Source organism: Heloderma suspectum, chromosome 3 (genome assembly GCF_057233095.1).
Source record: "Heloderma suspectum isolate Gila_16-S chromosome 3, 16-S_ref, whole genome shotgun sequence".
NCBI classification, from domain to species: domain Eukaryota; kingdom Metazoa; phylum Chordata; class Lepidosauria; order Squamata; family Helodermatidae; genus Heloderma; species Heloderma suspectum.
The window spans coordinates 226,841,799-226,866,951 of NC_139460.1; the positions used below are offsets into that span (position 1 = coordinate 226,841,799).

Genomic DNA, 25,153 nt, shown 5'->3' on the forward strand with positions numbered 1-25,153 from the left:
GAGTGGTAAACTGATTTTTGATGTTTTAAAGGGATGGAGAGGGAATGCAGTGTAAAATATCCATGGCTCCATTCTCTTGCCTTTAGTTCTACTATAAACAATAAGGCTCTTTTCAATACTTTCCCACTGCTAGACCCACTAATTTAACAGAATTACTCAGGAATAAATGGTTGTAGTATTGGACTGCACATCCAAGCACAGAATACTGCTGACTGGAAAAGCTATAAAAGTAGCCATAGCACCTTACCTATTGACCTAGAATACAAACTCAGCTTAAAACACGTTTTAACTTTACAGTGGCAAGTGATAAAACTCAGGTTTACAATTTAGCCAAACACAAGGTGTTTTATTTTAATTGACTCAGAATGTGTTTTTACATATAGCCAAAACAATGCACATTTTCAAAATTATTATCTCTGAAAGTTAGTTTATATTAAGTTGCCCATCAGTTTTTATAATGTCCCACATATGATTAGGGCCTAGGATCAGTAAGAATCTCAACTGAGCTCGTTATTGTAGCCATACTCACCACACTTGGCTAATAGATCTTACTATCTTCTATGGTCTAGCAGTATACATTTTTAAGTACTAACAGACTTTTGACATATGGTTTGATAGTATATGAGTCATTCACCAGGAGCTAAAGTAGTGCTGATCTTGCTTGTTTTAACCCTTAGTACAGTGTTAACTTCTAATACAAGAGTATTTTGTTGGATTACTCCTAGGCATCACCAACTCCTAGTTTAATTTCCTTACCTACAAAACACTGAACTGCTCCTTTGAGGAAAAGCTGCTCAAGGTTTTAAGCACTATCTGGACTCATAATAAAAAGCACAATGAAAGAATTTATATTGATAAATACAATCTTTCCTGATTAAGGTTCTATTTAGCTGTAAATTATCAGTTCAACGTACTTTGATTTCAATGAATGCAACATTTCCTCTTCTCTATCCATATGTTTTCCTTGTGTTGTGTCTTCTAGCCTTTCCCATCCCAGTGTCCTCCATCCCAGTCCCATTACCCCCAGACAGCATAGGTATGCAGACTGGGGATGACAGCAGTTGCAGTCCAACACATCTGGGAGGTACCAGGTTGAGGAAGGCAGTTCTAGACTATAAATCTGGAGGCCAGGCTTATGTTGATTTTTAATCTTTGTAACTAGAAAACCTAGATGTTTTATGAATAAAATAATCTTAGGCCACAATCCTCTGTAATAAATATCACTGCATTCAATGGGGCTGAATCCCAGATAAGCATACGTTAAGATTGTAACCTTACAGAACTTAAGTTTTCTTGTCATTCATTATCTAGCCCTGCAGGAAGTCAGTTCACATCTGATAAACCTTAGGGGGGAAAAATGCAATCCAATCATTCAACCTTTCAAATGCTCTACTTGTATCTGTTTGATAAGGGACTGCTTTTCTTCAGCTACCAGTCAGCACTAACGTCTGTATGAAACACAGACAGCCACTTTGTGGCATTAAATTGTTATTATGGTTAACGCAAAGCTATGGTCTTACTTTGGAAGTGATGTCCTCAACACATTCTTTCTCAGTTTATCATCTCTTCCACTTTCTGTAACCTTAAGATAAAGCAATCTTAACCTGAGCTAGGCCATTGGTCTAATTAGCCCACTAATACCAAACTGGTACTGGGTCTCCAACATAGGTCTTTCCCAGACCAACTATCAGACATCCTTTTAGGAAGTCCATAGCAGAGTGGTAGAGCATATGCTTTGCATGCAGAAGGTCTCGAGTTCAATCCTTTAGGATCTTCATTTAAAGCTTAAATGAACCCAAAACCTTCTGCATGCAAAGTACATGCACTACCACTAAGCTATAGACTTCCTAAAATGGTTACTCTATAATAAGCCACAGCATAACAACTATACAAAAGGGAAATGGATACTTCTGGAAATAAAACAGAAAAGAATTGGTGGCAAAAGCTCAGCAGCTATGGCGATTATAAGCTAACATAACATAAGGGGGCTTCATTTTAATGTATACGTGTCCGGAAACAGAAGCTCTTCAATTAGCTTTCCTATGAAGACAGGAAACTATAGTACAGCATTGCTGCTTACCAGAAGACTAACAAGAAGATATACAAAATAGCAATCTAAGAACTTTCGAAGCAAAATGGGTCACAACAAATTAACAGCTTCCTAAGCATATGGACTCAGCCATAAGTACCTCAGGGCTCAATGGGGCTTACTCTCTAGTAAGTGTGCTTAGGATTGCAGCCACATGCAGACCCAAATCATAGAGGCCTCATCCACCAAGATGCTCAACCACTTTAAAATGCACTATACTACAGTAGTGCTATACATGATTACCATTCGCAAATATTTTACCAACGTTCTGGTAGCAATTGCCTTTTACTAGTAGCATTGTACTTGCATATATCACACACACAGAAAAACAAAGGTTTTAATAAGTATCTACCTTATAGCTTCATGGGTACAGGTTTCATGGCTCTGGAACAAGGTATTAGCTTTATACAGTCATATTTGCCAGATATCAAAACATTAAGCTTTTTTTCTTAACAAATAATGTACTGAGAAATGTGTCAAGCAGATAGCAAGTCACATATCCTGATAAGTTTCACGTCTAACCTATCCTGAATTATAGTTATTAATAGCTTGCAGCAAGTAGCAAAGCCACTACTGATGTGTAGAGAGCACACCAGTCACCAGCACAAAAATCCCCATAAGTAAAGAACACTAGTTGCTGGCACAAAAATCCCGTTTGTAAATACATTCACATAGCTTAGCAGAAAGCAAGATACATAAGCTGAAAGTGAAATACTAAAAAGTCTAACTAGCTAACAAAGATGCAGAGCTACGTCCTAGAAGTGCAGTAGAATTATAAAACGCAGTTCGGGGCAACACAACTACTTAAACACGAGCAAGAGAAAGGCAGAGCGATGTTGAGTGCTTCTTTATTACACTCAAGGCCGGTGTGAATACTTCATGCGTGGACAGGCGTACACAGACAAACAGGGCTATGCAAACTGCTTTAATGACTTCTCATTCATTTCCATAAAGCCAGAATCTGACACCAATCCTTCAAGAACTAACATTTCCTGCGCCTCACTCATCACATTTTAGCTAGCCGTTCTTCCATTAGAAACCTTTTAAAGTTATCTTGAAGGCGGGGCGGAGGAGTTTGGCAGCTTCCACGCATCGGGCCCCTTGCACTCAGGGGCTCTCTTAGCTTCTCCCTAACTTCGAGGTGAAGGGCCCAGCTCCTCTGGACTTCATTTCCCCTTGCTTTCAGGGGCCGAGGGAATTCCTGCCTACCCAGGACTCAATGAGCAGCCTCACCACCGCGACCCCACGAGGCCTGTCTCGCTCCGGAGGAAGAAAGCCAGGCACAGGGGGCCGACGTTACGACGACTACGTAGACTCTTATAAGCCACTTACTCCCCCAGCCCACGTCCCCACCTCCACCACTACCACCTCCACCCCCCTCCCCACCGACCTGGAGACGGCCATGACGAGAAAGAGACGGGGCCGGGGCCTGGTGGAGCAGCGAGGAAGCCGCCACGGCTCTGGCAGGAAGGAGGGGGGCAGGGCCCTGGCCTGGGCCTCCGGGAAGCGCGCCGCGGCCCACCAGCAGAATGGCGACTAGTCGCGGCTGTAGCCAGCGGCGGCTCGAGCCCCCCTCCCCGCTTCAGCGGTCTGTGAGAGCAGTAGCGACACGAAATACCAGCCCCGAGGATTAAAGCCTCTATTCCTCCATCACCAGGGAGAAGCCCGATGCCTGGTTTTATATGAGCAGCCATCTTGTATTTATTCCCTTCCTCCATGGAAGCCGCTTCCTGATTGGCATGGACGCCAAACCGCAGCCAATAGCATGCGCGCTTTGAAGAAATGCATGAGGGCGGGAATAAACCGGGGCTAAATAGGAGTCTACCATTGAGCTCGCAGAGCCCGCTGAGGAGGCCGCCGCTGCCGCCGCGGACAGAACCATTTACCCAATCGGATTTGGAAAAAAAAATCTCTCGACAGCAAAATCCATTTTCCAACCGCGGGTGGCGGGGAGTCGTCAGTTTTCATTTCTCAGACATGTGTAATACGTTTGGAAAATACAACCCTGAATATGTTACCTCAAAGGACAAATCATTCCGTTGAGCTCCCCCGCGAACACGTGCAATGGAACAAACCACCGTTCATGGCCGAAGGTAGTCAATAGAGCAGGTCTTGTGCGGCCTACGCCTTGTTGCTGGGGATGGGAGGACTACAAGTCCCAGTGTTCGTTACACCATAAATGCCTGGAGTGGTCGGACTTGTCTTCTAGCTAGACAGATCCAAACAGGCTGTGGGATGCTTTTGAGTTCAAATACGACCGTTTGAGGCCAGCTGCGTAAGAACACGGACATATCCGTGTGTACGGGAAAAGTTGCTCAAAAGCAAACTGCCCCGTGACGTTTCCACACTTTGAAACATTTAAAGGCTAGCTTAAGATTTAACAGCCTTCTCCTAAAAGTTTGACGAGTCTTACAGACTACAGATAAACGCACCGATTTTTTTTAAGCACAATTAAAAAAAAAAAAAACCGTTTCTAAGAAAGTAAAGTTGAGCAGCTAATACGTATACTGGACTTCTAAAAGCCGCTAAGGCTGCAATCCTATACTTGTTGTTCAGTCGTGTCCGACTCTTCGTGACCCCATGGACCATAGCACGCCAGGCCTTCCTGTCCTGCGCTCTCCCGGAGCGTGCTCGAGTTCATACTCATTGCATCGGTGATGCTATCTAGCCATCTCATCCTCTGCTGTCCCCTTCTCCTTTTGCCTTCAATCTTTCCCAGCATCACGGTCTTTCCCAGTGACTTTTCTCTTCGCATTAGGTGGCCAAAATATTTGAGCTTTCAGCTTCAGTTTCTGTCCTTCCAATGAAAGAGTCTTCTCCAGCACCACAGTTCGAAAGCATCGATTCTTCGGCGCTCAGCCTTCCATATAGTCCAGCTCTCACAGCCATACGTTGCTACTGGGAAAACCATAGCTTTGATTATATGGACCTTTGTCGGCAAGGTGATGTCTCTGCTTCTTACTATGCTGTCTAGGTTGGCCATAGCTTTCCTCCCAAGGAGCAAGCGTCTTTTAATTTCATGGCTACAGTCACCGTCTGCGGTGATCCTGGAGCCCAAAAAAATAAAATCTGTCACTGCTTCCATTTCTTCCCCTTCTATATGCCAGGAAGTGATGGGGACAGATGCCATGATTTTAGTTTTTTTAATGTTGAGTTTCAAACCAGCTTTTCCACTCTCCTCTTTCACCCTCAACAAGAGGCTCTTTAGATCCTCTTTGCTTTCTGCCATTAGGGTGGTATCGTCTGCATATCTGAAGTTGTTGATAATTCTTCCGGCAATCTTACTTCCGACCTGTGATTCATCCAACCCAGCGTTTCTCATTATGTACTCTGCATATAAATTAAATAAGCAGGGCGGCAATATACAGCCTTGTCGTACTCCTTTCCCAATTTTGAACCAATCGGTTGTTCCACGTCCGGTTCTTATTGTTGCTTCTTGACCCTCTTACCTGGCAGTAAGTCCCATTGAACTCAATAATATCTGCAGCTGAGTATTTATTTACCTATGTATAGCATTTTTATTCTGCTCTTAAACGAAAAAGGCTTTCAGAGCTGCATATCAAGCTAAATGCATAAGACTTTATTGTAAATAAGAATGCTTCTATACTGCTTCCCCCAAGCCTGAAGAACTGAACTCAGGTGGGCTTCCAGCAGCGAATCCTGAAGAATACAGCTGCATCTGAAAAGGCCGTTTCAGATCCCTGCTCATCTTTAGGTCATGCATGCTTCAAACTCACATCAAGGTCTCACTTCATCTGCTGTCCTTAAAGAATAAGAGCCCCCCTATTGAAAAGGATGTTTCTTTTCCACCTACACTTGCGAAACATGCTATGCAATCCTGTGTATGGGATCTTTGACCAGCCACCACCTCAGCCTAACCTACTTCACAGGGCTGTTGGAAGGATAAAGTGGCAGTGGGGGAGAGAAACCATATACACCACCTTGAGCTCCTTGGAGAGTAAGTGGGATACAGATGTAATCCATGAACAGGACTGCAGGAGAAAGCCCTTTCACACATGCTCAACAAACGGGCCTCTAATACTGTGGATAATATATAGCCATAATTAATAGTAGCCAAGCTGCTTACAGCATAATCCCTTGTATGTTTATTCAGGATTATGTTCCTTTGATTTCAGAGGTGCTTACTCCTACATAAGGGGTATAGGATTCCAGCCTCAACCACCCTATTATAGCTACTCATTACCTACCAGTCATATGGTTAAAATACAGGAAGAATTGGGGCTAGGGCTGCTGTCCTATGCATGCATGCTTAGGACTGGAGTAAGTTCCACTCTCACTGAGACTTTCAAATCAAGGTGCATAGGCTTAGGCCGCAGGGTACATGGGATAAGGGGGATTACAGGTAAAACAGCAACAGCAGCAGCAAACAGCTAAGTTACCAAAAATAGGTAAGAGATGATAGTCCCTGCCCTGAAGTACATCAGGATACTTATCCACCCTTCCCTACCACAGTGCTACATGCTATATTATATGCCTACTTACTCTTAGACGTAAGTCCTGCTATGTTCAGTGGGGCTTTTTCCTTAGAAGGTGCATATATGTCTGTACCCTTACTAGTTCAGATTTCAGTAACAGACTGGGAACTGGGCAGCTGATGCATTTTTCTGGGAACTATCTTGCAGTGCTGCTTTAGTCTGGCAGTTCTACTTTATAGTTTCATGTTCAACCATAGCCTTTTGCTTATGGCCAGTCTGGTATCTTCAGTCACTCAGTCACTCCCCCAGTAATGCCTCTAGAACAAATCCACACTATATTATCTCTCTTAATATAAAACATGTGAGAAATGCAATTTATAGGCTAACATTAACTCTGCCCAGCCATACATTTCACCAGTCATTGACTTTATTTTGCTGACTCTGATACTACTGGCTGCATGTAGATTTAGGGAGGTAGTGGGCTCTCCCACACCGAAGGCATTCAAGATGAAGCTGGACAGCCATCTGTCAGGGATGCTTTGACTTGGATTCCTGCACTGAACAGGGGGTTGGACTTGATGGTCTTAAAGGTCCCTTCCAATTCTATGATCATTAGTGTTTTCCACATGTGCCAGCCATTACAGGACAAATACAGAAGAACAAGCTAGTTAAAACTATTTTGTTCTCTTAACCCATTTAGATTACATTCTGAGGTGAAAAGCAGATCTGCTGAAAGAGGTAACCTTCTCTTGTGATCATCTTAAACTTTTTAACCTGGGGAATGTCTGAAATGTCATTACTGTTTACTTCCGTGTCCTCAGAAGTAAGTCCTGTTGGGTTCAGTGGGTCTTACTCCCAAGTAACTATGCATAGAATTATAGCCTTTGTCTATTACACGCTATTAGGCACTCCTAAACCAAGTGCCTTACTGAATATACCATAACACACCTTTTTTTCTGGCAAGGTTCCTGTATATTAAACAGGTAACATGGGGATGAAATGATTGAAGTATCACCAAATTATTTAAAGAGCAAGGAAATGGACTTTAATATTAATAACGCTTGCAACTGAAAATTGTCCCTGACAATGTCCATATGCATCCACAATGTTTACTTAATCTCTACTGCAAATCTAGTTAATATAGTTTTATTTTCTGGTTTCAAATACAACAGCCTTTGGAAAGAGCTGAATTAGATGTGAAACCTCTGGCCCTGTGTATTCAGCACTACAGATTATTTCTTATCTCTCCTGATGACAAAAGTGCTTTTCTGTTTATTCGCTGCACATTCAGGGCTGTTCCAGGGCTGTTCCAGGGCTGCATACAAAAGCTGTCCATGCTTTTCATACATGAACAGCACTTTTCTATAGGGGGAAAAACACATTAAATGCTGTGTAGACTGCCATGTGTGACCATGACTTCTTAGTGCAACACCTGTTGGGTACAATTTGTGACCTACCAAGCCAAATGCAATCCTCTGGCCATGTAGTATAGCTTGCCAGATGCTTGGCAAACCATGTTTTTCCAATTCAAGTCATGAAATACAAGAGATTTACTGAACCTCTTGCAGACTGCCATACCTAGTTGATGTTCTGAGTTCAGCTTGGTTATTCACAAATTGTGCAGGCCTGATGTACACACAGGCTGGGTTCAGACAGTACACTAACCCACTGTCGGTCATGTTCAGGAGCAACCTACGATGGGTTAGCATAGTTTACCGCCATGATTGGTAAACTACCCACCCCAGGTACCCACCCTCTACATTGGGGGTAAGTGGCCCTGTGATGGCTTACCATGTCATCTGTTGGGCGTGCCATTGTTAAATCCAGCCTCCCCATAGATAAATGCGGCCATCCATAGAGATGGCCACCTAGAGTGCCCAGAACTTCTGGTGATGCTCTAGCTGGTGTGGGCGATCTCTATGGTAGATGTTGCCTAGCAAAGGTTACAGCAGCTGGCGTGACCCGATTCCTGCTGCGGTGGCTGCTGGGATACGCAGCCGCAGTTGTGGGAGGACAACGCGGGAACCATGCTGCAAGGATGGATAAGGGAATCACACTGCCCTGTGTGATTCTGTGGTTTGGGGGGGGGCACACGTTAGTTCCCTTCCCCCTCCCTGCAGTGCAGTTCCCCTCCTCCCATGATCGTCTGAATGTGCCTATAGTGAAATCAACATGCCTGCAATCGATGCATGTGATGATCTATAGATGTTATTCTTGGTTCTGCCTATGTAGAAGTACTTTAGATGTAGGAAATGTGCAAAGATTGAAGCAGCCTCCAGCTAGTATAAAATTGCAGGCTTTTGTCCGTACAATCATATGAAACATTTGTACCAGATCATAAAAATACACTGACTACTAAACTTGTACAAAAATAAACCTGAAATGTTTCGGATCAGACTTGCCCATCCTGGCACCCTCCAGATGTGTTTTATTACGATTCCCATAATCCCCAACCTGCATGGCCATGCTTGTTGAGGATGATGGGCATTGTAGTGCAAGACATTGGGAAGGTACCAGGATGGGAAAGACTGTTACAAACATTAAATAACCATGAGTCTTGTACCAGTATAATTTACAACAAAACATATTGTTATAATGTCTCCATAGATGTGTGTACTCTTATTTGTAGTAATTAGTCACCTCTGTTCTGGAAACTGAATAATTCTTGCAATTCTTTTTCATTATGGTTTGAACATCGCACATGGGCATGTTTCCTATATACAGAACATTAAACCAATTAATTTATTTTCACACAAAGCTTCACAATCTCTTCAAATACTAATCATTGTGCAATTTGAACTCATCAGAGGTTGGAATTCCTTAATTAGAATGTAATCAGAAATAAGCCCCATTGAGTTAAGTGGAAGAGGATTACAGCTGTACAACACAATCCTATACGTGTCTCCTCAGAACTAAGTATCATGGGGTTGAATGGGACTTACTCCTACGTAACTGGGTATAGGATTCCAACTTTCATTGCTCCCCAGGTGTTGTGTATCTCATTAATCATGAAAACATTTAGAAACAAAGCGCTAGTCATACAAGTGTTACAAGTCTTGACCAAACAAGAACAAAAGGGAACACACATGTGCACAAAGGAACACAAGCAACAATAAGGGATGTAAAAATTTATTTTGAAGAGCATGTTGCTAATAATGTCAAATACAACAATAAGGAAATCTTTCAATACATCAGAAGCAGGAAACTGGCTAGGTAGGCAATTGGATTGCTGGATGACAACAAAGCTAAGAGGAGGATAAAGAGAGTGCAGAGAAGTGAAAGTCTTTTCATCTGTCTTGACTGCAGAAGATAGAGGACAGATTCTCTTCCCTGAATTAATGTTTTCAAGAAGGGAATCTGAGGAACTGAGGTAAATAGTGGTGGCAAGAGATGAACTCCTAGATCTTTCTGATAAATTGAAAACAAATCCCTGGGTCCAGATGGTATTGACCCAAGAGTTCTTAAAGAACTGAAATGTGAAATTGTTGATCTTTGAATAAAAGTGTGTAACATGCCCCTGAGATTGGTCTCTATACCAGAGAACTGGAGAGTGACCAATGTATCATTTTTTGAAAAAAGGGATTCAGGAAGTTACAGGCTGGCTAGCTTAACATTTGTTCTGGGTAAACTGGTTGAAAGTGTTGTTAAATATAGTATCAAGCAAATAGAAGGACATGTCATGCTGAAAAAGAATCCACATGGCTTTTACAAAGGTAGTCCTGACGCACTAAAGTCCTGACTTTTAAAGTTATTTGAGAGTGTCGATAAACATGTGGACAGGGGTGTGATCCAGTAGTTATTGTTTACTTGGACTTCCAAAAGGCTTTTGACAAAGTCAAAGACACCTAAATAAAGACACCTGAACAAACCTAGCAGTCATGGGATAAGAGGAGAGATCTCTTATGGATCAGTAATTGGTTAAAGAACAGAAAGCAAAGAGTGGGAACAAATTATCAGTTTTTGCAATGGAAAGGTGTGAACGGTGGAGTCCGCAAGGATCTATAATAGGACCGGTGTTTTTTAACTTGTTCATAATTGATCTGAAGTTCTGGGTGAGCAGACCATGTTTGTAAATGAGACCACATTATTTAGGGTGGTTAAAACAAAGAGGGACTGTGAAGACGTCCAAAGGGTTTTCTCCAAACTGGGCAGAAGTGTACTTGCATAGTGTTGGATTTTGGTCCCTTATCAATGCCAAGCCTTACAGTATTATATTGGAACAGGATGTGGAGGAAGAACTATGTTGCCAAGAACCTTGAGAGATGGCTATGCAGGGACCCAGAGGGGATGATCATGGAGATGCTTTCTACCTCCCTGTTGATGGAGACTGGGTCACCCAATGTCAGGGATGAAAGGTGAGTTTTGTCCTTCATGCAAGAGTTGTCTCGCAGTGCTTTACTTTTCCCCATAGAAAACAGCATCAGCCATTCACTGGCACTGGAGAAAGTAAAGGGGATATAAATGGTGCAGGAGATACACTGCCCCCCACCCTGGAAATTCAGAGTTTGGGGGTGAGGGGCAGGTTTTGTCCCTTTTTCTACCTTGCTCTATATTGCAATTCAATGGGAGCTTCAGATGTTTTCAGTAGGAGCCTACAGCCATCAAGGGAAATCTTGCCTCCACCACAGATTACGAACTTTCCAGCTATTCAGCTCCACCCTTTTGGCTCAAAGGTCATCAGTAGGAATGGATTCAGTGGTTACAGCTGGGTCTGCTCCAAGTCTCCCATCTAGCCAACCATTGCTTGAGCTCTGGAGAGCTGCAGGATGAGGGAGGAGAGTTGAAAACCAATGCAAGGCTCAGGATGGGGCTGAAGGTTTTCTTCAGGACCCTAGGTGAGACAACCCTGTGATGGGGCTCCTCATGCTGCACTACATTGTCTGTGGGAATGGGATTTGCTGTGGAATCCCAATCCTTCTCTGAAGAGGTCTCTCCTGGGTTCCAGTTGGTTGAGAGCTTGACAATCAGATAAGACTGAAGATGAGGGCAGGAAATGCTGTTAAATAATCATAGTGCCATATGGATACCATGTTAATTTCTGTTCATGACACTTGACATGAATGTACTTTTATTGTGAGACTCTTTGTAAGCTGATTTATGAGCCTCTCAGGGCTATAAAGTGGGATAGAGGCATTTTAAATAAATAAATAATGCATTGAGTCAGTCCCTAGCTGCATGGACCCATCCCTTAACCTGCATAGCTCCAGCCTGGGTTGTTTCTTGGTCACACCAGAATGGATGCTAGAGTTTGAACCCAGAGAATTGGGTTTTAAAAATTATCCATGATTGATGGAGCAATGTAGTTGCTATACACACTATGGGAGTAGTTTGTTTTTAGTTGCTGCTAGCCTTACTTTTGGGTTCTCGTTCTGTCTTTGTCTAGACAGAGCATAAGGTACTTAAGAAGCCATCAAAATTTGTTTGATTAGATACTATTGTGGTATCTGCTCAAACATGCAATGGCACTGATGGCTCTACAATACCACCTCCATGTCTTTGAAAAGGTATTGACCTGGTTCACATGACACAACAACCCGTCATGTGTGATCAGCCATGGTGGATTGTTGTGTTGTGCGAACCCAATGTGGTTTCTGCAGGGCGGCTTATTTTTCATGAACAAATGATGAGAACCCATGGTTTTAGGTTTGTTGATATCCATGGTGGCTTGTTGTCTGAATCCAGCAGGGCAACTTCATTGTGGGTTGTAGAGAACAGCTGCAGAGTGGCAAAAAAACCCCTGCTGTTCCTCGCAATCTTGCTAGTGCTGCCACCATCCTCCCTCATCCCTTTTCTGCACCCTCCACCCCATGCTCTTAAAGATAGTAAAAGAAAGGACACTAGAAGGTATCCTGAACACTTTGGCAACTTTAAAAAATGTATTTTTGGTCCTGCGCAAGTGTGCAGGAATGGCAGCTGCCTTGAGATTTCTGCAATTTTCATCTCTGTGTTACTGCTCTGCTTGAGATTTGCACAATTTTCCCTTCTTGTTACTGCTCTGCTGTGACATTTGTGTATGTTTTACGATCTTGCACACTGCTTTGTAACCCATATGTAGATGTGACAGCAAAAGAAGGAAGTGACAAGCAGGAAGGTGTGTGTGGAGGGAGTTGAAAGCAGCTGGAGAGAAGGTGCTTTGCCAGCAGATGTTATTCCTTCATTGTAACATGAAGCAGCCTGTACAAAAAAAGGTGTATGCTAGGAAGGGAAGCACTGCAGTGGAGGACATTGACAAGAAGGTATATGGGGATGCTTGATGAAATATGGGAGAGACAGACTTGCACACATGCACAAGTCTCTAAAAATAAAAAAAAGTTGGCGAACATGTTCCTGTGTTTGTAAGGGCTCAGAAAATTATTTTATTTCTGTGATTGGACAGGGGGGGCAGGGGAGGGAGCTGAAAGCAGCTGGCAGCTGAAGGAGAGAAAGTGCTTTGCAGGCGGGTGTTGTTGCTTCAGTGTAACATGAAGCAGACTTTAAAAAAAAAAGATGTTTGCTAGCACCCAAATGAAGGATGAAATTGACAAGGGCATTGACAAGAGAGGGATGTCAATATGCTGGGATAAATAGCAGAGAGGCTGTCTTGTGCAAGAATGACATTCCTCAGGGGTGGGGGGTGGGGAGAATGTATGAACGATTACCACATTTATAAGGGCTCTGAAAATTTATTCCATTCAGCGATTTGATGTGGCAGCAGCACAGGGAGAGTTTGCCTTGGTAGCCAACAACCCCAGCAGACCAATTACAGAAAAGGTGGTGACATAGGGACTGAGGCAACGAGGAGTTGTGTCCCAGGAGCTTTTGTGGCACATGCTGGAGGTAGTGGGAGGACTGAGGGGGAAACGAGCCACAGAGCACCCAATCATCTGTTGGGAGTACTGTGGGTAGTTCAGTGAGCAACCAACCCCTTCTGGCTTATTCACAGGGTGGCTTGGAGTGACATGCGAACCTGCCCATTGTATATCCATCATATAAAACAAGGAATCTAACCTCAAAAGTGAAGGGAAACATCTGCTTACGTTACATAGGTAGGATATTATTAGAACACAAGTCCTGAAGTTCATCATTTTCCCCCAGTGTGATAGGTTCATTCTGAAACAACTCTTGCCTTCATATTTTTAAAACAGGAAATATTTAAGAAATCCAAATTGCTACCACCAAAAGAATGAACCATGTTATTATATCTAGTTTATTTTCATATTTACAGCAGATTCCTTTTCCTTACTTTCAAATCCTACTCTATGTCATAGTAAGACTTTATTGAGAGCAGTCTTTAAATTATTTTATTACAAGTTTTGTAAGTTGAAATAGTTATATGCATTACAAAATGGGGAACGGGAGAACACAGCTTCTGTTGTGCCTTATATGATGGCCTTCCAATTTCACTAAAAGTAACCACACTTTTTATTTCACATAAGGTGGACATTTGTCTCCATGTACACTTAACAAATGTACCCACTATCTAAATGTTTTTTAAAAACACACAAACAATTGTGGAGTCTTATTACAGTTACTAGTTTTGTAATTTTGAAAGATATGCATCCCCAGTTTGGGAAAAGGTTTGGTCCACACACAAAGGAAAATGGGTGAAACATGCATGCACACATGTATCTGGTTCATTTCCAAACGTAGCGTTCTCTTGGATGTAAATCATAATATGTTCTATCTTCCTCCTCAGATGCATAGTCTAAAGGTAAACCATAATTGTAATCAATTGTTACAAATGGTAATCGTTTCCCTTGACCCACCTCCCTTGTAATTTCATGTTGAGGTTCCCTTCCATGGTCCACTGAAACTGAACTAATTTCCTGGTGTGTAGATGAAGGGTGATGTATTGGGTGTGAGGGATATGGTGCAAATCTAGTTTTCCCTCCTCTGTTAATTTCATCTGAAGGGTGGATTCTCTTGTAATCTTCAGGGTAATCAGGCCTATAATATGAAAACAATTATTAGTTGAAAGCTTCTTAAACTTCTCAGGGAGTGATTAATGACAGTGAGATAGACAAGCATTAAAAGGTTGCACTTAAGTAAGGGGTAGTTCAGCGAAACATAAGAAAAACAGAACTATATATGATTTGCCTCAAATTTCTTTGGAAAGAAACCTTTCAAAGTAAAAATGGAAAAGTTGCTTTTCTCCAAATTATGTTTATTGCAGTCTCTGTGTGAGAGATAGCTAAATTCCCTCCCAGTGGCTTTTTAGTTTCAACACATTTTATAGAAAAAGATGTTATCAGTATAGGTCTCAGTGCATGGGAGGATTCTGATTTGCTCAGCCCCCCTTCCAGAAGGGATTTCTCTAGTATCTTTGGTAACATGCTCCACGCATGCAATGGGGCAATCATGGAATGTACATGGAATATTGGTCCTCATAAATAAGAAGAGGAAGCCTTGTGCATGCTGAGCTCCTTGTGTACCTCTGCCCTCACAGAAGTTTAGACTTTGTTGATATAATACACTATTGGGCAGCAATCCTATACATATTTTTCTGGAAACAAGCATCATCAAACACAATGGGGTGTATTGCTAAGTAGACATGCATACTCTTATATATGTCTACTCAGAAGTAAGCCTTACTGACTTCAATGGGGCAAGTGTGTATATAGGATTACAGCCTTAGGATGCAATCCTATGCATGTTTTGACACAAAGTCCTAGAACTCGCAGCATCCCTCCAACCAGCTATGCTGGCTGGGGCATGTTGGGAACTGTAGGACTTCTTTCTGTCTAAACATGCATAGGATCACCCCCTTCATATTCTAAAGTATATTCAAGTTATGATATACGATGCACATCCTTTTCTTGCTTTGCCTTCTGTCATTCCGTTCAGATGATCAAGTATCTTTATAGAAATTAATAAAATATCTTGTTTCAATAAAAATATTCCCTAACAGATCTGCTCTCTATTGGAGATATATCACTATTTTGCTGCTTTATGCCACACCATAAATTAAATTAGCTTATACTGAATTGGGCCAACCTGGAATTGTTACTTTCTGATTCAGGTATATAAATAATAGTCATCTAGGTTACAACTAGTGCGGCAGTTGTCTGTTGTATGGATCAAGGATGGCTGACTTCAGGCCTGCTTTGCGAAGACCTCATTTGATGTCAAATCTCAACATATTTTAAAGCTGTTTGACTTTCAGACCTATATTGCTTTCGCTGTCATGTCATCCCAATAAGCTATTTAAATTCTGACAAGAGCATCATGAAAAATAAATACTCCTCTTTTCTCATGGCTACAATCCTGAGCCCAATTATACATGCTTAAATCACAGTGAAATCAATGTAATTTAAGTATGGATACTTGGATTGTCATTTGGGTCATGGGATCATCCTCCCAAAACCTCCACACTTGAGAGCAAATATTGCCTTGGGGTGTGATCCTATGTGGAGAGGCGGCTGCTTATCCAATGCACGGCAGTTGGAGCGCGGAGGGCATCCTCTCCTCTGTGCTCCAGCCACCCTGCATTTGTGGCTAGATGGCCGATTTCAGCTGTCTAACTGTGGGATGTCTGAGCGTAGGGTGGGGAGGCCAGATGATGCATAGGAAGCGTCATACCGGCACTTCTGCACTCCCTGCCCCCGGGAATGCCCCCTTTTGCCCTGCTCAGCACTGCTGTTACGATCACAGAGCCTGGGGACGATCCACGCTGCCTGCGAGAACCAACCTTCTCAGGGAACCAACCTTGGAGCGCAGGCTGTGAGGTTGGTTCCTGTAAAATGACCAATCCTATGGCTGTCTAACTGCTGTCCAGTGGCCATAGGATTGCACCCTTAACTACACTTAAAGAATACATCAGAACTGACCTTTACCACAGCTAATGCTAGCCAGGATTTTCAGTTAATCAAAATTTGAAACTACAGTTTAATATTTGTTAGAAATCCTGGTTAAACAGGAAAACGTAAAAAGTTTCTTGCTGATGTGTCCCTTAACTTCAGTTAAGATGGGAGAATGGAATTTACTCTGGAGTTCAGAAATTGTGGGCGCTACATCCTGCTTCTGATCTCTTCCCTGCAGTTAAGAGAGTACTAGGTGTCATAACTGCTCTATCCCCCAAAGAAAAATCTTTATTCTCAAAGCTGACTTCCCAAAGAATAGATTATTTTTTTTCAAAGGATGTATCATGTTCACAGGAGATTGTCTTCTTGGAAAATACAAAATGGCAGGGATATATACAGCTTATTGGTCATATATATACACATACACACATATGTACATTAATATACATTATCTGTCATTTAATTTATACTTTTAAGTGTGAATTAGTGACATGCTTTGCATGTATGCCATGGCAATTGCAATGTTACCTGCAATTTCTATTATAGTCATCTTTATCAGAGCCATAATCTCTGTGAAGTAAGGAAGATTCTGGAAAGTGCTCACGAGAAAGAAAAGGACGACCTCTGAAGGGAGTAAAACAGACATATTAAAATAGTGTAAAGTAAACAAAAAAAGATGGGGTATAAATACTGGGTTGGATCCAAAGTTGCCCCTCTGCAAACAAAAGGGCTTCTTCTGTTGGTGGAGGGAAGGGACAGGTTGGCGATTTTCCTTGATTCCTCCTCCTTCCCATTGCAACCTCCAGTGCCAGCTCACGCACTGTTCTGGAGGATCTTCCAATCAATTGGTGAAAACTGCCTCTTCCCATTCTGCCTGCAGGATCATCCACATCACAAAATTATATATAGCACTAGGCATAATGTAAAAAAGTGTTTGTACTATGAAGATGATGCGGTCTAAACTTTAATCAGTTTTCCAAAACGGTATGGAACCAATGAAAAACAGTATTTGTAATTTGTTCATCATTACCATCATTCATATTATTACTGTTCTCAACGCTATATCAGAAATTATCAAAATTATAATTTGCTAATATCACTAGATTTATAGAAATGAATGGCAGACAGGACTATCAAAAAGGCTGTAGCCAGGATTTCAGGCTGCTGTACCTCTGACAACAAAAATCCATCAGAAAACAAAAAGGAATAAAATCTCCCTAACTGCTTCATACTATTCTTCAGTGGCCCGGTTCACACATAACAAGAAGACACTGAGTTATTTCCCTGTGGGGCTTCTTGTTGCAGCAGCCACCACTATTTTTAATATTTGGCGTGCGATAGGGACATGCCACAGCTTCTCATTACGTGCAAACCCAGCAAGGGTGGGTTGCTGGGGTGGTTGACAAGCCACCCACAATTCTAAAACAGCCCATGGCTCTGGGTGGCTTGTCAACCACCCCAACAACCCACCCTTGCTGAGTTTGTATGTGACGAGAAGCTACTGTGCTCCCCCACTGTGCCCCACATATTCAAAATGGTTGCTGCCACCACAACAACAGGCCTCGTGGGTAAATTCACTCATGGTGACTTCTCATTATGTGTGAACCAGGTCAGTAATTACTTTCAAAGGGTGAGTTCACATGAAATGACAACCTACCCAGGCAAACAAGCCACACAGATGATCGGGCTTACCATAGGTTGTTCTCCTCCTCCTTAACCCCTGGTCCGCCAGCCAGCTCCAGCAGGTATCCCAGATGACTTTGTGGTAGAACCAGTCTTCTCTGCCTTTCCTGCCCCCCGTCCCTGCTCTGATCATGACCCATTTTCATTCCCCAGTTGTTTTTCATGCCCCAACATTTGCGCAAATGGGGATGGTATATATATATATAGATATTATTTTTTTGGTCCCAGGAATTTGCACAAACCTCTTCATAATTTTTTGGTCAGCTTTTCACAGTTGTGCAAGTGCACACTTGCAGCTGTCAAACACACACCCTGCCTTGCCTGTTTCAGCTGTCAGGAAGGTGATCCCCAGAGTTTTAAGTGTTGAGCAGACACTTGGGTGTTCCCTGCTTCCATTCTACACTTGCCTGAGTCTCCAGCAAGTCCTTTTAAGAGAGATCTAGGGTCCACCCCCTTTTTGTATCTCCAATTCGCAGCAGTTACAGTTACTGGAGATCACCTTGCTAAGGGGGCAATTTTGACCCCCTTTCCCCAACATGACAACCCATCGTGGCTTGTTGTCAAATGTCAACTCATGATGGGCTGCTGTGTCTTGCGAACCCAGTCAAGGACAGGAAACTAATATTGAAAGAAGAAAGGAAACTGGTAGACATATGGTCAATGCTAGTAAGATAATTCATCTCACCTTTCTAAATACCCTTCATATCGCATGTTATCATGGATTGAATGGTCATTAAAAGGTCTCATCCTTTGTTCAGATCCCCTGTTTAGAAAATCATTCAATTCTGGCTGCTCACTGAAATCACTGTAAGACTGATGGTCATAAAAAGGTCTACATCTTGATTCAGAATCTCTGTCATCAAAATCTTCTAGTGACATCTCTCTTTGTGAATCATTGTGATGCTGGTGATCAAGCAAAGGTATCATTCTTTGTCCGTGGCCCCTACTAACAAACTCGAAGTCTCCCACGGGTGGTTGCATATCATCATGAGGGGGACAGTCTTGAAATGGTCTCATTCGTTGCACAGGTCTCTTATTGAGGAAAGCTAGATCTTTTAACTGCATGTGTGGTTGAAATTCATCATTAGACTGCGGGTCATAAAATGGTCTTTGCCTTTGTCCACGGTCCCAGTTGAGCTGAGAATCTATTAACATATCATTGTGAGGATGGGTATCACGAAAATGTTTCTGCCTCTGTCCACGGCCCATATTAACAATGTCTTCTGGTGGTGCACTTTCTGGAAAGTCATCACAAAGCTGGCGATCATGGAAAGGTCTCAGCCTCTGTCCTGATCCCCTGGTGGCAAAATCTAAATCCTTCAGCTGCATTTCTTCTTGGTAGCCATCATAAAACTGATGGTCAGGAAAACGTCTTTGCCTCATTTGTACTAGTGGCTGCAAATCGTCTTGAAATTCATGATCATGATATGGTTTGCGCCGTTGTCCTGGACCTTTATTAATAAAATCAAACTCTCTCAATCGGATCTGTTCTGGTAAGTCACTGTGGTCATCATCATAAACTCTTAATCTTTTCCCATGCCTGTTTAGAAATTTAAAAGGTTCTCTTTTAAGAAAAGCAAGTGCCAAAACCATCCAACAAAAACAAAGTATAAAGAAACAAAAGTCAATTTTTGACTATTTTATAGATGATAAACATCTTAATAAACATCCACTTAAGCCCACTAAATATAGAAGAAATCCTTGGGTAGAATAAATATGGCTTTTAGTGAAAGTCAAGAGTTTGAAAACATAATTCTTATTAAGTTGCTTAAGTGCGAGCACTTAGGGTTGTATTATATCTAATGAGGTCCTTCCATCAGCCGAACAGATACCACAGGCAGATTGAATTTCCCTCCCCTCAGTAGCACGCATGCACTCCAAATTTGCTCTGGAGGGTTGGGGATTTAGCCCTGAAAATTGAGCTATACAAATCTAACTATTCTAACAAATATTTTCTTCCTACCAGTTTCAATTAAAGACAAATAAATTTATGCAAGTTACCTAGGAAACTCTTCATTTGAAAATCTATCAATATGCCCATCCATATCATTTGGTGGTGGCACAGTATCTCCATCAGCATCCCACAAATTCATTCCCAGATTGCTAGAAAATTCCAAGAGAATATTAGAAATTTTATTTGCTAAAATTACTGTTGGTAAAAGACAAACCAATGTGACAGTACTAATTCCAATGAAGAAAGGGGAAGGTTCCTAACTGTATATATGGATTAGTTCTGCACCCTATGCATGGATGTGTGTTACAGTACTTCTAGGTAGCCGGTCCCTGCAATTACCGTTGTGTTTTTTGTGAATAAGAGTGATAGGTGTGCTCAGTCAAGATGTTGGATACCCAAAATCTATTTCAGCACTTGAGAACTTATCAGTTTATCAGAATGTATACTTGGGATACATTCAAAAAGTGAACAGAACAAGTGTAATATTTGTTATACCTATCAGATCCAAAGTATGAAAAAAAAGCACTGAACTCCGATAAAATCTGTAACAACAGAAATGCAATGTACTTGACATTGAACAAAAATAGGTCTTAACTTACCTTCTCATTGGTTGAGTTTTGAGATCTGTCAAATATATATTACCATCCATATGGTGACCACGAGCCTCCCCAAAAGCTAAACAGATATGAGAATGTTAGCCATAAGGACTGTCATTTTATGAAAAATGCAAGGAGCTATTGGTGGGGGTTCAAATACAGCACAGCATACTAAAACTTGGCTTTTAATGTTTTTCTAATATTGCATTCCTTTTGATATCATACTGATGCTGGAAGCATATCATTGGGCAACAGTAACTACAGCAGGACAGTGCTGACATAACACTGGCTTCTTGTTAACTGTGGTTAATAATTCAAGAGGTAGCCTTCCCACTGCCCCTTCTCTCAGCAAGGTAAATACTTCCCTCCCTGCCTAACCACAATGAAGTAGTTCATCAACACCAATATTAATTGCAGTTAAAGTTAACCAGGGTTCTTATTTAACTATGATATGAAACTTCAGTTAAGAGGAGGAATTTGCTAAAGTAAGAGAAAGAGGTGCTCCCAAGGCTAGTCCTTTATTACTTCAGCATGGTTATCAGGGAGCCAGAGTTACATCTGCAGTGGCCTACTGGATGTTATTTACAGCTGCGACTACAAAGAAAATATAGTAACTGCACAATCCTATACATGTATACTCAGAAATAAGTCCCACTGCATTCAATGGGGCTTATTCATAATTAGGTATAGGATTGTAGCCTAAATCTCATAGAAGAAAAAAAGACACCCCCACCCCCTGACCCCTAATGTTCTGTTAGTGTTCAGTTCAATGTTATTTCATTCATTCATTCATTTCATTTCTATACCACCCAATAGGCGAAGCTCTCTGGGTGGTTCACAAAAATTAAAACCAAACAGCACACAATAAAACAATTTAAAATATATAGAACATTAAAACCACAATATAACAATACAACCACAATAAAACCTAGCAGCAGTGAAGGAGTTTAAAATACAGATTTAAAACAGCAAAGCTAAAAATTTAGAAAGCTAAAATGCTAAAATGCCTGGGAAAATAAAAAGGTCTTCACCTGGCGCTGAAAGGAATACAATGTAGGTGCCAGGCGAACCTCACTAGGGAGCTCATTCCAGAGCCAGGGTGCCACAGCAGAAAAAGCCCTCCTCCTAGTAGCCACCCGCCTCACTTCCTTTGGCAGAGGCTCACGGAGAAGGGCCGCTGACGATGATCTTATGGTCTGGGCAGGCACATATGGGAGGAGGCGATCCTTCAGGTAACCTGGCCCCAAGCCGTTAAGGGCTTTGAATGTTAACACCAGCACTTTGAATCGGGCCTGGAAATGGACTGGCAGCCAGTGCAGCTGGAAAAGTGCTGGCGTAATATGAGCTCGCAGGCCAGTCCCTGTTAACAATCTTGCTGCCCTATTTTGGTCCAGCTGAAGTTTCCGGACCGTTTTCAAAGGCAGCCCCACGTATAACGCATTGCAGTAATCCAGATGAGAAGTTATCAGAGCATGGATAACTGTAGCTAGGCTATCTCTGTCCAGATAAGGGCGTAGTTGGTATACCAGCCTAAGCTGATAAAAAGTGCTCCATGCCACTGAGTTCACCTGTGCCTCAAGTGACAGTTCTGGATCCAAGAGCATACCCAAACTACGAACGTGATCCTTTGGGGGGAGTGCAACCCCCTCCAGAACAGGTTGAATATCACCTAGCTGGGCAGATGAACCACCCACTAACAGTACCTCCATCTTGTCGGGATTGAGTTTCAGTTTATTGGCCCTCATCCAGTCCATTACTGTGCCCAGGCACTGATTCAGAACAGCCACTGCCTCACCTGGTTTCGATAAGAAAGAGAGGTAGCACTGGGTGTCATCCACATATTGATGGCACCTCAGCCCACACCTCCGGGTAACCTCCCCCAGCCGTTTCATGTAGATGTTAAACAGCATAGGGGATAAAATAGAGCCCTGTGGAACCCCATGGCACAATTGCCATGGCACAGAGCAATAATCCCCCAGCACCACCTTCTGGAATCGGCCATCCAAGTAGGAGCAGAACCACTGTAGTGCAGTGCCTCCAACTCCCAACCCAGACAACCTATCCAGAAGGATACCATGGTCGATGGTATCGAAAGCCGCTGAGAGGTCCAGGAGAATCAACAGGGTCGCACTCCCCCTGTCCCTCTCCCGGCAGAGGTCATCCCACAGGGCGACCAAGGCAGTTTCCATTCCAAAACCAGGCCTGAAGCCCAATTGAAATGGATATAGATAATCCGTTTCATTCAACAGTGCCTGGAGCGGTCCTACAACCACCTGCTCAAGCACCTTGCCCAGGAAGGGGATGTTGGCCACTGGCCTATAATTGTTAACATCCTCTGGGTCCAGGTTAGGCTTTTTCAGGAGTGGTCTAATTACCGCCTCTTTTAAAGCGGCAGACACCACTCCCTCTCTCAAGGAGGAATTTACAGCCTCCTGGACCCAGCCAGCCATCCCCTCCTTGTTTGATTTAATAAGCCATGAAGGGCAAGGGTCAAGCACACAAGTGGTCGATCGGACTTGGCCAAGCACCTTGTCCACATCCTCAGGCCTCAGTAACTGAAACTCATGTAACAAGTCATCGTGTGTCATTATGGGTATGAGCCAGCAGGAGCCTTAAGCTCACATGCTCCCATAAAAACATAAGAGCAGCCCTGCTGGATGAGATCAAAAGCCTATCTAGACCACCATTCTGTTTCCCACAGTGGCCAACCAGATGCCTATGGGAAGCCCAAAAGCAGGCCATGAAGGCAATAGCCCTCTCCTCCTCCTCCCTATATAAAAGGAGATTGAAAGCTCATACTTTTGAATTAACCATAGTTCATGGTTACATCTGTACTTGGGAATTATGGTTTGTTCTAACTGATTAGTTAAAACAATCTATGACCAAACAATTGATGTTCTTGTTTGTTTTTAACTAGCCACAGCTAGAACAAACCACCATTCCGTGTATTCAGATATAACAGGGAACTGTGGTTAGTTCAAAAGTGGAAGCAGAAGCTTTTGATCTCCTCCTCACATGCACATATATGAAAGGTGGGGAAGTCATGCGAGCCCAAGGTTCATACAAGCATGCTCTAATAATAACAAACCATGGCTTGTTGAACTGGGCCATTGTCTCTCAGAGAAATGGGGTATATATTAATTTTTTTTTTCACTTATGAGACTTATCCATTTGCATAAGCAATCTGATATAAACCAGTTCCTCCCAGATCTCATCCATAGCACTATGATCTCTGATACCTCAGTCGATACATATTGAAGACTGAGATCATGGAAGCGGTTGTATCTGATATCAAATCCTAGGTATTCATGCAAATGGACTACACAAAATCAACACACACAAATGATGCAGACAGTGTCTGAACAGTATCAAGAACCAAATTACATAGTCCAGGCTCCATTCCCCGCCCCCTTCCATCCCACACCATACACAAATGGAAAGTGTTTCTGTGCATATATGGAAAGGTTAGCCATTTCCACTTCTGGCATAGAATCCTGCTGTTCCCTTGACCGCCACAAGCAACTTTTTGAGTGGCATGAGACTGCAGTGGGAAGCAAGGCCAGACAAGTCACTTGCATGTGTGGTATTTTTGGAGGTGGCCTTTTGGATCCCAGCTATGGCAACTGATACAACTATGTAATGTATGCAGAACCTTGGATTCTGTTCAAGTGGCACACAGATACCTTGGATTGCTGTTTCAGGATCCCAGCCTTCAACGTCAATAAGGTATCTAAAGGAATATATACACATATGTGAATCACTCAATCAAAACATATAACTGTAGTGAAAAAAATTATTTAACCTCTGATGTGATACCTACCTACATATAAGGTAACCTGTTCTATTAATTCCATTAGTACAGTGTACTCCAATGAGTTTGTCTATTTAAAAAGCAAAAAGGAATTAAATAATGTCAATACAAATATAGTGTTAGTGCTTTTTAAAAACAAGCGAGTTTTAAAAGCATTGTTGCTCTTCACAGAATTGGTACAATTATACATCTCTGGAATCTTGATTCTGGACACATTCGTCCCATTGAGAAATCCCTGAATTCAGCAGAAAGCTGTATGCCCTTTGCTACACTGTCAAAGCCCCATTAAGATGTGATTAAGCACTGCCAAAACTGGCAGGACCGACCACCTGTTTGATGGTGGGAGACGTAGAAGGCTGACTGGATGAAGTCTTCAGCCAGCTTCTTCCTCTTGTTCTACTTAAATGGTGACTGGTGCTGTCAGAGTAGACCACAGAAAGGACAACTTAGTTGATCTGCATGCAGTATAGTATACATTATGCTTGCAACTGTAGGCCTGACTATGCAGCTCCCCCCACCCCCAGCTGATTCATGCTATGCAGCAACCTGTTTCTGCATGTGTTTCTGCACCTGTTTCTGCATGTGGATTGACTTCTCTAGGACAACTATGCAGATGCAAAATTTCAATGAGTGGGATCCAAAGAAACACGTCAATAGTTCTGCATGCCCACAGGAGCTTTGGCTTTGGCTTTCTTGAACAGCAGCCTCCCTATGCTTCGTGGAAAACCTGTTTAAAACTGGCCCAAACAATACGATGCATAAAATGTGTGTATGTAATGAACCAGAGATATGTTGGTATACCATC

At 42.4% G+C, this 25,153-nt stretch overlaps 2 protein-coding genes across 3 annotated transcripts in view; both read right to left on the reverse strand.

Annotated features, from left to right (window-relative positions):
• The window catches only part of BTAF1 (B-TFIID TATA-box binding protein associated factor 1), an 88,551-nt gene extending 84,744 nt beyond the window's left edge, over positions 1 to 3,807 (reverse strand). For both annotated transcript variants that reach the window (XR_014789430.1, XM_084845900.1), the window contains exon 1: positions 3,480 to 3,807. Coding sequence is in view for 1 of the 2 variants with exons in the window: in XM_084845900.1 (XP_084702026.1) it covers positions 3,480 to 3,493 (14 nt within the window). In the remaining variant the exon portion in view is untranslated. The remainder of the gene's footprint in view (positions 1 to 3,479) is intronic.
• A 4,528-nt stretch (positions 3,808 to 8,335) lies between these two features.
• Positions 8,336 to 25,153, reverse strand: part of LOC146350852 (uncharacterized) — a 54,422-nt gene continuing 37,604 nt past the window's right edge. Inside the window, exons 6-12 of the mRNA XM_084845903.1 lie at positions 24,358 to 24,418; positions 24,221 to 24,267; positions 20,541 to 20,616; positions 19,989 to 20,090; positions 18,673 to 19,527; positions 16,833 to 16,928; positions 8,336 to 14,451 (exon numbers count right to left, since the gene is read on the reverse strand). Of these exons, the coding sequence (XP_084702029.1) occupies positions 14,139 to 14,451; positions 16,833 to 16,928; positions 18,673 to 19,527; positions 19,989 to 20,090; positions 20,541 to 20,616; positions 24,221 to 24,267; positions 24,358 to 24,418 (1,550 nt within the window). The 3' untranslated portion in view covers positions 8,336 to 14,138. The remainder of the gene's footprint in view (positions 14,452 to 16,832; positions 16,929 to 18,672; positions 19,528 to 19,988; positions 20,091 to 20,540; positions 20,617 to 24,220; positions 24,268 to 24,357; positions 24,419 to 25,153) is intronic.